Source organism: Mustela nivalis, assembly GCF_964662115.1.
Source record: "Mustela nivalis genome assembly, chromosome: 1".
Classification (NCBI taxonomy): Eukaryota; Metazoa; Chordata; class Mammalia; order Carnivora; family Mustelidae; genus Mustela; species Mustela nivalis.
This window is the reverse complement of record NC_139020.1, coordinates 74424920-74437863: the sequence shown is the minus strand read 5'-3', so window position 1 is coordinate 74437863 and position 12944 is coordinate 74424920. Positions and strand designations below refer to the sequence as shown.

At 38.2% G+C, this 12944-nt stretch overlaps 2 protein-coding genes across 2 annotated transcripts in view; one reads left to right on the top strand and one right to left on the bottom strand.

The window, feature by feature from the left end:
- RNF13 (ring finger protein 13) overlaps nt 1-3922 on the bottom strand; it is a 199343-nt gene extending 195421 nt beyond the window's left edge. Inside the window, exons 1-2 of the mRNA XM_082682215.1 lie at nt 3791-3922; nt 3485-3607 (exon numbers count right to left, since the gene is read on the bottom strand). The gene's annotated coding sequence lies outside the window, so the exon portion shown is untranslated. The remainder of the gene's footprint in view (nt 1-3484; nt 3608-3790) is intronic.
- Nucleotides 3923-4128: 206 nt separating this feature from the next.
- Nucleotides 4129-11705, top strand: COMMD2 (COMM domain containing 2). The gene is made up of 5 exons (XM_082682313.1): nt 4129-4246; nt 4338-4415; nt 5143-5225; nt 5789-5962; nt 11125-11705. The coding sequence occupies exons 1-5, from the start codon at nt 4180-4182 to the stop codon at nt 11320-11322; spliced, it is 600 nt and encodes a 199-aa protein (XP_082538439.1). The 5' UTR covers nt 4129-4179; the 3' UTR covers nt 11323-11705.
- Nucleotides 11706-12944: the final 1239 nt, after the last annotated feature.

Here is a 12944-nt window from a genome sequence, read left to right as displayed (position 1 = left end):
CCTGCTCAGCGGGGAGTCTGCTTCTCCCTCGGTCCCTGCACCCTCACTCATGCTCACTCACGCGCGCTCCCTCTCTCTCTCTCTCAAAATAAATAAATAAATAAATAAATACACTAAAACAATTCTTTAAAAATCTAAAGAACTAATTCATGCATTTTGTGCTCGCTTCAGATTCATGACAGTGCAATTCCTAACAGTGATGGTATCACCACACTTTTATGCCCTTCACAGTATGCTGAATTGAACTGGATCTCCTTGCAGGGGATAATAATATTTTATGTAACATTGAAACACCATCAAGGAAATACTGGTGCAGAGATTCTGGGGCTGGAATGCCTAAGAGAGAAAAAGGAATGTGGGGAAATCTAAAGGAAAAGGAAAGTGCATGAGGTGGAGGGAGATAGAAAGACAAGGAGAGAATGTGAGAGGACAATTGTTATGAATCCCTGTTCCCCGCTAGAGTCAATAGAAAAACGAATGAGTCGTTCTTCTTTCATCACTTTGCCCTAGGAGTGAAACAGCATGAAGTGACTTTAAGACCTTCTATTCTTAGTGCTGCACAGTTGTAAATCATTAGCATTAGCTGGCACAGGCATACCCTGGGACACTTATTCTAAACCTGAATCTTATTGGAATCAGAGTTAATTGCTACCTTCTCTATGGTTGCATATCATTTTGTTCAGTCCTCAACTATTATCATTCATCATACAGTATTGACTTCACTTGATTGTCTCCCTCACTTTATTGTCATCTTCTGGAGGAAAGGACATTGTTTTATTCATCTCCAAATTGCCAAGGCATCATGTGTATGCTTGAACCTTTGAGTAATTGCTCTATAAATATTTGTTGCATTAAATCAGTGGACTTTAGGATGATTATGCACATGGAATTCTCAATGATTTGGGCATATAAAATCTTCTCCTATAACATATAAATGCTTCAGTTTACAAGTCTTTCAAGTGTTTAACACTAATTTATTGTTTCATTTGATCATTAATATCAATTTCTTTTTAATTTTACTTAATTGAGATAGAGTGAGAGAGGGAGAGCACAACAGGGGGCAGAGGGAGAGGGAGAAGCAGACTCCCCACTGAGCAGGGAGTATGATGTGGGTATGGATCCCAGGACCCCAGATCCTGGGCCGAGCTAAAGACAGACGCTTAACTGACTGAGCCACCCAGGCGCCCCTAAAATCAATTTTTAATGTGAATTTATTAGCTCATCTAAGCGTAATAACAGCCCTGCATGACACATAAAGGCAATCATCATTAAAACACCCATTTATAGGATGCCTCTCCCTCTCCCTGCCACTCTCCCTGCTTGTGCTCATGTGCGTATGCTCTCGCTCTCTCTCTCTCTCTTTCTGGCAAATAAATAAAATCTTAAACAACAACAACCACCCAAAGAACCTAGATGTCCATCAACAGATGAATGGATCAAGAAGATGTGGTATATATACACAATGGAATACTATGCAGCCATCAAAAGAAATGAAATCTTGCCATTTGCAACAACATGGATGGAACTAGAGCGTATTATGCTTAGCGAAATAAGTCAAGCAGAGAAAGACAACTATCATATGATCTCCCTGATATGAGGAAGTGATGATGCAACATGGAGGCTTAAGTGGGTAGGAGAAGAATCAATGAAACAAGATGGGATTGGGAGGGAGACAAACCATAAGTGACTCTTAATCTCACAAAACAAACTGAGGGTTGGTGGGGGGAGGGGGTTTGGGAGAAGGGGGTGGGATTATGGACATTGGGGAGGGTATGTGCTTTGGTGAGTGCTGTGAAGTGTGTAAACCTGGTGATTCACAGACCTGTACCCCTGGGGATAAAAATATATGTTTATAAAAAAATAAAAAATTAAAAAAAAAAAAACCTCTTTTTTTTCAGAGCAAAAAAAAAAAAAAAAAAAACCAACAACAACAACAGCCACCCTTTTACAGATGAAGAGGCTAAGTCTATAACATATAAAAAGAACTTCCTGGAGGTCTTATAGGTAGTAGGTATGAGAGCCAGATCTGGAATCTAGACTTTTGGTATTTTCATTCAGGTAATTTCCTCTAAACAACTATATCACACTGGGTAACAAAAAGTTGCCCTGCAAATTATCCCAGAGAGTTTAACTCCCAGGCTGTTTTCCCCCCAGCTATATAATGGCTTCTTGACCACCTTCCCCCCCTTTTTTATTCCTATTCCCTATCTTCCTCCCCTGCCCCCAATTTTCAGTCCCTGAGATCACAGGAAAGAAAGGCTACACCATAAGGCATAGTGTTGTATCTATTTGCAGATTCATTTCAACATTTCTTATTCTCTCTGGATGTATGGCTCTTGAATTATCTCCGTGCCAGTTGAAACTGGTTTTTACTGTAATCTTACTAATCCCCTCATTAACCCAGGGGTCCAACACAATCTTTGACAAGTATTCATTATATATTTGTAAAAGAATCATGGTTTGGGGGTCCCTGGGTAGCTCAGTTGTTAAGCCTTTGCCTTCGGCAGGTCATGATCCCAGGACCTTGGGATCCAGCCTGAATTGGGTTCCCTGGTCAGCGGGAAGCCGGCTACTCCTTCTCACACTCCCCCTGCTTGTTGTTCCTCTCTTGCTATCTCTCTCTGTCAAATAAGTAAAAACCGTAAATTTAAAAAAAAAAAGAATCATGGTTTTATGTTTTCTGAAAATTATTCTTAAATAATGGACATTTTCTCAATAATGTATGAATAAAAGCTTCTTCAGGAAACGATGCCATTTATCCTGATCTGCAACTTAAGAAAAAAATTGCACTCTCTCTGCAAATGCTGCTTCATGACCTAACTAACAAGTTTAAGGACACACCTTTCTGTTCATCAGTGGAGGAAACAAACAATTTCAATATGAAAGACAAGGTACACAGAGCTCAAAAACTTCCAGTTTTAGGGGCGCCTGGGTGGCTCAGTTGGTTGGACGACTGCCTTCGGCTCAGGTCATGATCCTGGAGTCCCGGGATCGAGTCCCACATCCGGCTCCCAGCTCCATGGGGAGTCTGCTTCTCCCTCTGACCTTCTCCTCGCTCATGTTCTCTCTCACTGTCTCTCTCTCAAATAAATAAATAAAATCTTAAAAAAAAAAAAAACAAACTTCCAGTTTTCATTTCTGCCCAAGAGAATCAGAGAGTAGAAAGAGTAATGTCAATCCTTCGATAGAACAATAGATATGAAGTATCTGTCCAACCCCCTCCCCTTTTCCCCCACCAACTCCCCCACCAAGGGGTTGAGATTTGGAGAGTCATATTCCTATCAGTTAGCAATTCTGTATTCTGATATCTGAACCACCGCAGGTGAGAAGAGAAAGATGGGAAAGGAACAGAATTTTCACCCTACTCTCAACATATTAAAATAAAGATATCATTCTGAACCCTGCAAGCATCAGTCATTGTCATTGTCATCGTCATCACCATCTTTATCCTAATTCATAATCATTTACAGAACGTGTTACAGACCTTCAGTTTTCAGCCTGCTGTGTAGAATGATGGGCTTTGAAGCAGGTCGTCAAGGGATCTGACCCTCTCCTTCCAGCTCTGTCTCTAGCTTATTATGTAATCTTTGGAGCTTTGATTTTTCATCTGTAAAAACGAGGTCATAGCTATTGAGCGAATTAAATAAGGCCAATCAAATAAGGTAACATATACAAAACACGTAACATAGACAAAAGCTTTGTGCAAACTAATAGCTCTATAAAAGTTAGTTTCAGTTGCTTGACCATTCTCTGTTTCCTTATTTCTAGTGGGAACAATAATGGTACCTACCTCATGGAATTCTTTTGAACTCTAATAAATGTCAGAACATGTCCCGACATAGTGCTTAGTAAATGCTAGCTAGATAATATTAATATAGCTAGATATTATTAATGTAAGCTCCACAAGGGGGCGTGTCGGATTTTAAGCATCTTTTCATCTTCCACAGAGCATAGCACCGTGCACCACCAAGCTACATCTTTCCAAGATGATTTGCGAACGGAACCATCTTCTGACCCCAGAATACACCACCCGCCGGCGTTTGCGTTACGACTGCGAAAGACCGGAACCCAAAAGCTGGGGATGTTGAGGAGCCGGAGCTTCTTTGCGCTTGGACGCTGGTCCCGGAAGTGGCGAGGGCGGGATCAACGCTTCCCGGAGAAATCCTCCGCTTTGCGAAGATGCTGCTGGACCTGTCGGAGGAGCATAAGGAGCACTTGGCGTTTTTGCCGCGAGTGGACAGCACGGGTCAGAGGGCGCGGCAGCAGAGGGTGGTGTCCTGTGGCCTGGGGGATCAGGGGTGCGCCCGGCGCTCATGAGCTCCTGGCTTCCGTTGCAGTGGTCGCGGAGTTTGGGCGGATTGCGGTGGAGTTCCTGAGGCGAGGCTCGAACCCCAAGATCTACGAAGGCGCCGCCAGTAAGACGGGGAGAGTTGCTGCGCGGGGAAGTGCGGACCTTTTTCTGGCACCCTGGAGAGGAAGGGGTTTTTGCAGCTCCAAGGGTCTTACTTTCATTGTGGTGCAATGTGGTAGGGCTAATTGGGTAGGGCTAATAGGGTAGAATGTGGTAGGTAGAGTTGTGGTAGGGCTCTTGTGGCGCAAATCCTTCCCGCGCTCTAAGTAGCTTTGAGATTTTTAAAGCTTCCGCTGAGTTGGTTTTGTCGTGCGTAAAAAGCACATAATACCATCTGCCAGAGATCCTATGATGCTTCGATGCACCCCAGGGTGTGGAATAGCAGGGTGAGGCATTAATATCCTGCAAGTGTTTGGTTATAATTAGTTGTTCAGACATCCGCTTTTCTGCAGTATTGATGTCTCCCTGCTGGGCGAGGGTGGTTTCTGAGATTGTCAGTCCTTGGAGTTCCTCTTCTTCAGACTTGAAATAGCTGGGGGCGTTCAAGAGGAGGACAGTACGGCTGATACTGGTCTCCATGGGTTTGCATTTTGTAAAGGTTACACGGCGGGAAATACCAAAGGCATCTGTCTCACAGTGGAGAATGAACAGGAGGCTATTACCGACTCATTATTTTTCATTACGGTGCCTGGAAGTATGGAATAATGGATAATATTTACGCCTAAATAAGAACTTGAATAAAGGGATAAATATCACACAGTAAGTTATTGGCTTATGTTTCCTTTTCCCAGGAAAACTCAATGTGAGCAGTGACACTGTCCAACATGGTGTGGAAGGATTAACGTACCTCCTCACTGAAAGCTCGAAGCTTATGGTAAGGGGTTCTGTGAACTGTTTTGTATTTCTTTGACCTTAAAAAGGTGCAGTATACTCTACGTCATAGCCCTGGCAGGCACCTGCTCATTTCAATTATGTTGTTAGTGGTTTATAATGGACTTAGTCAAGCCATGTGTAATCAATATGACTATAATGTGATCTGCTGGTATGAATGCCTCTTGCTAGTATAAATTAGACTTACTTCTAATTCTGCATGCTATTAAACCATATACAATAGGACATATCCTAGGAGAAGGGAGAATTAAATGACTTATTTTATTTTCTTTTATTTTGTGTATTAGCACTATCTAGCTTGATGGAGAATAGAAGAGAAGTTGGCCATTTTAACAATTCTTTTTATGTTTTAATAAAAGTATTTTTATGTATCAGAGACTCAGATTTGGGAGTAGTGGGCAAGAGTTACCTTTAAATGTAAAGGATGTTGTTTCTTTTACCAGCCAGAAAAGAATTAGGAGATATCATAGTCTTTTGTGTATATCAAATATTTTAGCAGTTACTAGACAAAAAATTAATGTTCTGTTAAACTTGACTCACCTTCAGATTTCTGAACTGGATTTCCAAGACTCTGTTTTTGTTCTGGGATTCTCTGAAGAATTGAACAAATTATTGCTTCAGCTTTATTTGGACAACCGAAAAGAGATCAGAACTATTCTGAGTGAATTGGCACCAGACCTTCCAAGTTACCACAGCCTTGAATGGCGACTGGATGTACAGGTATGGATTTTTTTTCCCCACTTGACAAAGAATAGAAGATTAATTTTTAGTTCCATGTCCTCAAACTTATTATATTCTTTACCACCTTAACTAAACTTCGGTTTGAAACTAATTTTTTTCAATGTTTGTTTTGAGACCATTTCACAAACAGTTCATTTTCTTATATGCTTAATGTGTTTAGAGTAGTTTAATTTGCAGAGTTTGTCAGAAATAGGTTATTTTGGAAAGGAGATGGTCATGCAGATTTTTAAATTCATATTTGATTTTATGACACTTTTATGTTTAAACATAAAGCACGCATATATTAAAGTGCACAGGTCATTGTAACGCTCAGTGGATTATCACATGGTGAAACACCCATGAAACTAACTCTCGCCCATGACAAGCACCCCAGAAGTATCCTCTTTGCTACCTACCAATTACTTCCCCTTCCTTCCTTTCCAAAGGTCACCAGCATCCTGGCTTCAAATATGTAGATTCCTTTTGCCTGTTCTTTAACTTTCTATATATGGAATGATTCAGTAAATATTCTTTTGTGTCTGACTACTTTTACATGTTCTGTTTGAAAGATTCAGTTGTTTGTAAAGCCACACAGATAACCAAAAGGAGGTTCTCATACTCTTGCATGTAGCCCTTTATCAAGCAGTGACAGATAAGTTAATAGATGTTTATTGAATGTCATCCATTTGCTGATTAGAGCTGTGCTAAATGCTTTTGAAAAAAGAAGCATAAGACATTTTCTCAGATGGAAAAGATGTTATCATCTAGTTAGAGATATTAGATGTTTTTAGAGTAACTAGTAATTAAAGATATTTGTAAAGTAAATTTCTGGAGGGGGAAAATATAATTGTATAAATGAAGGTACAACTGAGTACTATATTTCAAAAATCTATAGCTTCAGTAGTTCAGTGTATGCTTGCACAGTCCAGAAAAGCTTCAGCAAAAGGTGAAATTTCAGAAGGATGAATGAATGGAGAAAACCAGTGTTAATATTCTTGGGAAAGGAGGCAATGTAAGTTGTAAAGGGCTATATGGATATGGGAATGAGCATTGAATATGTGGTATAGTGCTCTGGTTCCCAAACTTGACTGCATATTGAAATGGCCTGGGTAGTTTTAAAATATTTTCATGTCTGTGTTCTACCGCCAGAGATGCTGATTTATTGTTATGGGATTTGGCCTAGGCATCAGGATTTTTAAAAACCTTACCTGGGGAATTCTAGCTTGCAGTCTGTAAACTACTGTTACAGTGGATTCTTCCTGATTGGAATGATGGTAAGATGGTCCAGCAGGTTACAGAAATTCAGTTAGAGGGTCTAGCAAGTATAATCCAGTGTGATGAGTGCTTGAATAGGTAGAAACACAGATATGGTATAAACCAGACTATAGGCTCCATGAGGGCAGGTACTGTGTCTTGTTCACTACTCTGTCCCCAGTACAATGCCTGGTACATAATAGGCATTCAGTGCTGAATATTAAAAAAGGTAGGGGTGGGGATAGGGGAGGGTAGGTAGCTTCTTAAACAAGTTGTTTATCAACTGTTTCTTGTACAGTTGTCATTGCTAGGTGGTGTGGATTCACAAAGAACCAGACATAGTCATAGTTCATGCTCTTGGAAACATCGTAAGATGCAACTCCTGTGGGGTTCCCGGGGAGGAGGAGATCAGTGTTGCTAAGCTTTTATGTTTCAGTCTTCTCATAATAACCAGGAGGTGTGGGGATGGTCATATTCATGAGATTCAGTAGTAATTTATCTTGCACATATTTACCTCTTTCTTGAATGGGGGTTATTTCTGACTTTTGGGTTCTGGTAGCCCTTAAAAGTTGTTTTTTTGGCTTTGTGATTTACTTTGAGTTTTTCCATTATGAAGACATTTTTAAAATGAAACTTAAGCAACTGAATTTTCTAAAACTCAGGAGAGCTCATTTACCAAGTGAAATGGGTTTGAATAGCCATGCTATCGCAAGGACTAATACAGTTAAAGCTGAGGGTATGCTGAATGAATATTGCTTCATGTGGTGAAGTGCATTTAGAGCTAAAAAAAACTACTTAAAGAACTAATTGATTTTCTGAGCTCACTAGTCAAAATTATTACAAGGGATTTTAACTGGAATAGATTCTTCTTTCTGTTTATGGGAGGAAAACTTGACAGAAGATCAGCTAAATGGCTGGGAAACAAATAGGATAAAGGCCTTTCATTTTTGAGTAACTGATTTGTCTCAACACTGGTAGTGAATGGACAGTTACCATCTAATTATTGTGTAGTTGCTTATAAGAAATACACTAATCATCATAGTTTCTAAATGTTTCTAATAGAAACATTTCCCTTCATAAATTGCCAGCAAAATTAGTGCATTTAATAGCATCAATAAACTGAACGCATTTGAGTTTGGTGTGGGAAGATTTACCTTTAGGACTGATCCATTTAAATTGCTATTGTTGGGGCAACTGGGTGGCTCAGTTGGTTAAGTGACTGCCTTCAGCTCAGGTCATGATCCCAGGGTCCTGAGATCGAGCCCTGCCTCGGTCTTTCTGCTCAGCGGGGAGCCTGCTTCCCCCTACTCTCTCTGTCTCTGCCTGCCTCTCTGCCCACTTGTGATCTGTCAAATAAATAAATTTTTAAAATCTTAAAAAAAATAAAATAAATTGCTCTTGTTATTTTTATAAGGACAGAATCTCCTCTCTATTAAAAAATAAGTCCATATCAGGAACTTTGTGGCCTACTGTTCTTTATCCTGTATTGTCATCAGAATTTCTTTCTGAGAAAAAATTAGGTCTGATTATGTCTTACTAGGTGTTTGTTTGGAATGTTCCATAATCTTTATAAATTTTAAAGAATGGTGTGGATACTTATTTGCAAGGGATATTGATTAGATATTATGTTTTCTAAAAATTTGAGGATAGATTGACCTAAAGTCTCTAAACAAAAAGTTCATGGCTTAGAGCACCTGGATGGCTCAGTTGTTTAAGCAGCTGCCTTCAGCTCAGGTCATGCATGTTCCTGGAGTTCTGGGATTGAGTCCCACATTGGGATCCCTGCCCACAGGGAGTCTCCCCCCTCATGCTCTCTCTCTCTCTCTTTCATTCTCAAATACATAAATGAATAAAATCTTTTTAAAAAGTTCATGGCTTAATTACACACCTAGATACATTTGGTCCCTATCTGTAAGGCATATATAGAGAAAAGAGTATAAACAATGCATAAGTGAATCAGTAAGTAGTATTTTCAGCCATCATACTTAATAGTCTGTCTTTTATACCTATAATTTTCTATACTAGAGAAATGATCTTGAAGAGATACTTTAACTTACAAGTATCTCTGTTATGTTTGGGAACTGGCTTACTCTAGAGTATCAATCTATTGTTTCCAAGTTATTTTTTTTACATTAAATTTCAACCATGGATCAGTTCTTGGGTTCTTCTGGAAGCCAGATCACCTAGAATTAATTGGAAGAAGTTATTAGTCAGAATATTCTGTTTCTTCAGTTTGGCTTCTTCTCCTTTTGCCATGACTCTCGTAGTTTTAGGTAACAGTCTTGCCTTCTTGTGTAACAAGATGCTTCAGGTTTATCTTGTACAATTGTTGTCCCAGACCTCTAATCAGCTATTCCTTTAAAGATGTCCTCGTTCCTTCTAAGGAAGTATGGTCTTTAGGGAACAGTCTGGTGCTAGGACTAAATAAATGCTAATGCTTCCAAGTTAGCCATTGTTTCTAGTATTTGGATATTTTTTTCTTTTAAAAACATGTCAGTAGTATTTTCTTTAAAAATTTTTGAAATATATCATACAAACAAAACATTATAGCTATTCAGCTTAAAGAATAATAATAAAACAAGTACCCACTGCCAAGCTTAAGAAATACATCAAGACCACATATGACCTCCCCCAGTTACGATGCCTCTCACTCCTCTGAAGGAACCATTATCCTGAATTTTCCGTTAATCCTTTCTTTTTCTTTCTTTCTTTCTTTTTTTTTAAAGATTTTATTTATTTGACAGACAGAGATTACAAGTAGGCAGAGAGGAAGGCAGAGAGAGGGGGAAGCAGGCTCCTTGCTGAGCAGAGAGCCCAATGTGGGACTCCATCCCAGGACTCTGGGATCATGACCCGAGTCGAAGGCAGAGGCTTTTACCCACTGAGCCACCCAGGCGCCCCAGTCCTTTCTTGATAGTTCCTTTTTTACACAAATTTTTTCATCAAACCTTAGTTTTCATGTATTCTTTTGCAGCTTGCTTTTTGATTGAGCATTTTACTAGATTTATCCATAACAATTTACATTGTTATAGTTCTTTTCATTGCCATTTAGTAAGCATTTTATTGTATGAGTATTCTCAATGTATCCATTCTGTTATTAAAGAATATTTGAGACGTTTCTAATTTTTGGAATTGGAAACAAAATCTTGGAAACAAAAACAATTACCGTCATGAATATAATGTATAAATGTAAGAATTCAAGGTATACACCTAGGAGTGGAATTGATGGTAATGTATATGGTTTTCCAAAGTGATTCTCTTTTCACTCTCACCAGCTGTGGAAGAGAGTTCCATTATTGTTGCTCACAATGCCTTCATTTGGACAGGCTTTTAATTCTTGATGGGTTGATACATGTAAAACAGAACTGTATGGTTTTATTAGTCATTTTCCTGATTTCTAATAAAGTTGAACATGTTTTCCTATGTTTATTTATTTGTATTACTTCTTTTGTGAACTGCTTACTTAGCTCTAATGCAGGTTTTTCTCTTGTTCTTGTGGGGTTTTTTGTTTTTGTTTTTAATCAGAAGGGTTTTCATACGTTCTGGGTACTAATCTATTTTTTGGTTGTATGTGTTACAAAGTGTCTTCTCTCAGCTTGTGGTTTGTTTTTCTACCATCTTTAGGTATCCTTTAGAAAAGAATGTAATAATCTTAATGTATTTCAGTTTATTGGTTTTTTTCATTATGGTTTATGTCTTATATATCATATTTAAGAAATCCTGTATGGCAAGGTTGTATATATATTCTCTTCTTTCTTTCCAACGTTTTTTAAACTTTAGTTTTCATTTTGAAGTCTATAATTCATGTAAAGGTTTATTTTTGTATATGATATAAGGTGGTTACAAATACTGTGTGTTCAGCATGATTATTAAAACAGTTATATGCTCTTATTCCATTTAAAATGAAGCTTGCAAGCAGAAGCCTGAGGCAACAGATTAAACCATCAGTGACTATAAAGCTACACCTTAATCAGAATGGAGATCACAGCACCAAAGTTCTGCAGACAGACCCAGCCACTCTGCTCCATTTGGTTCAGCAACTGGAACAAGCATTGGAGGAGATGAAAACAAACCACTGTAGGAGAGTTGTGCGCAATATCAAGTAGTCCCAGTTTTAAGGATTTATTCCCTTTTAATCACTCATGAATCGACGATATGCAGCAGTTACTTTTCAAAATTAATTTTTTTATTAATTGACAGTGATAAACATATATTTTCCATGAAATTTCTTTTCCTATGACAAGATAGTGAAGTCATGATCAAAAGCTAAAGTAAAGTTCCTGGTGCTAAATGTGGTCAGTTTCTTGACAAATTAAGATGTATTTTATATTTTAAATGTAAGAATTGAATCAACTGGAAGTGAATCTATACTGTTCATATGTTTTATGTATATGAATGTCTTTTTTTGGTACTTCTTTTGATTGCTTAACTTTATTATTTTTGTCTTTATTGACCAAAGTCTAAAAATAAAATTCACAGTGTAATACCATTGCTGTTCAGAATATTTTTAGACAGTTCATTGTTTTTGACCTTTAAAAGCACCCACAGTGTAAATAGCCACAGAATAGCTGGAAGTAAATATGAATTTTTTAAAACACTACATTTTTTAGGCAGTTCATGTATTTTTCCCTCCTAGTGAATGTAATAAGTACTTAAGTTTGAGTTGTTATGGCTAACTGCTTACATAGTACTCAAATTTGTGTGATCATATGTTGCATTTTATCAAGGTCTGTTTTTCCCCTTAGTACCCAAAGCATCTAAGAGATCCTGTCATTTACATTTATATACAATGGATGCAGGAGGAAATATAATCACTTCTTAAGTATCTGAATATAAATTACAGTCACTTTTTAACTTTTGTTTGAATAAAGTATAAAGAGGGCAAAGGGAGGCCATGTTTACTACAGGTAAGTATTCCTTCTTTACAAACTTGATTTTTGTTTGTTTGTTTGTTTGTTTGTTTTTTAATAAGTAACTATAAGCGATTGGCTTGAAAAACTCAGATGCTGATGTATCAGTATTATAGAGTACATAGTCACAGGGAGACTTAGAGGGACAAGGAGACTTGGGTGGCAGATTTAAGGAGAAAAATCACAGAAGGGTGGAAATGGGCATTTAGTCTTAAATATGTATCTACAGTCTTATTCTGAGAGCCTTATATCCATGGAGCAACTCAGGAATGCCTTTGGAACCATCAGACTCTTAAGTTGTATACTCTAGGTTTTGTCAATACTTTCTATCCTAAAAATTAGAGATTTTGATATCATGTTTCTTCTCTCTTAAGAGCCTAGCAGGGAGCAGAGGCCAGTGTAAGGAAAGCACAAATTTAATTGCTACCCATTTAATCACCACTGCAAGTAGTTGGGCCACTATTTCCCATAAGTATGTGTTCTGTCTTTGCAAAATAAGTAATATATTTTTTAAAGATTTTATTTGTTTATTTATCAGAGCACAAGCAGGGGGAATGGCAGGCGGAGCAGGCAGAGTTGAGAAGCAGTCTCCCTGCTGAGCAAGGAGCCTGATGTAGGACATGATCCCAGGATCTTAGAATCATGACCTGAGCCGAAGGCAGACGCTTAACTGACTGAGCCACCCAGACATCCCACAAAATAAGTAATATTACATATTAAACACTAGTCAAATTTTAATTATCATGATAACTTGATTAATGAAGCTGTCATGTTAACTTTACAAACAAAGAGAACATGTATTAACATGAAAGAATACA

Coding starts and splice junctions, on each gene's coding strand:
- COMMD2 (XM_082682313.1), top strand. CDS start 4,180: ATGCTGCTGGACCTGTCGGAGGAGCATAAGGAGCACTTGGCGTTTTTG. Junction 4,416..5,142: donor GATCTACGAAGGCGCCGCCA/GTAAGACGGGGA, acceptor TCCTTTTCCCAG/GAAAACTCAATGTGAGCAGT. Junction 5,963..11,124: donor AATGGCGACTGGATGTACAG/GTATGGATTTTT, acceptor TTTAAAATGAAG/CTTGCAAGCAGAAGCCTGAG.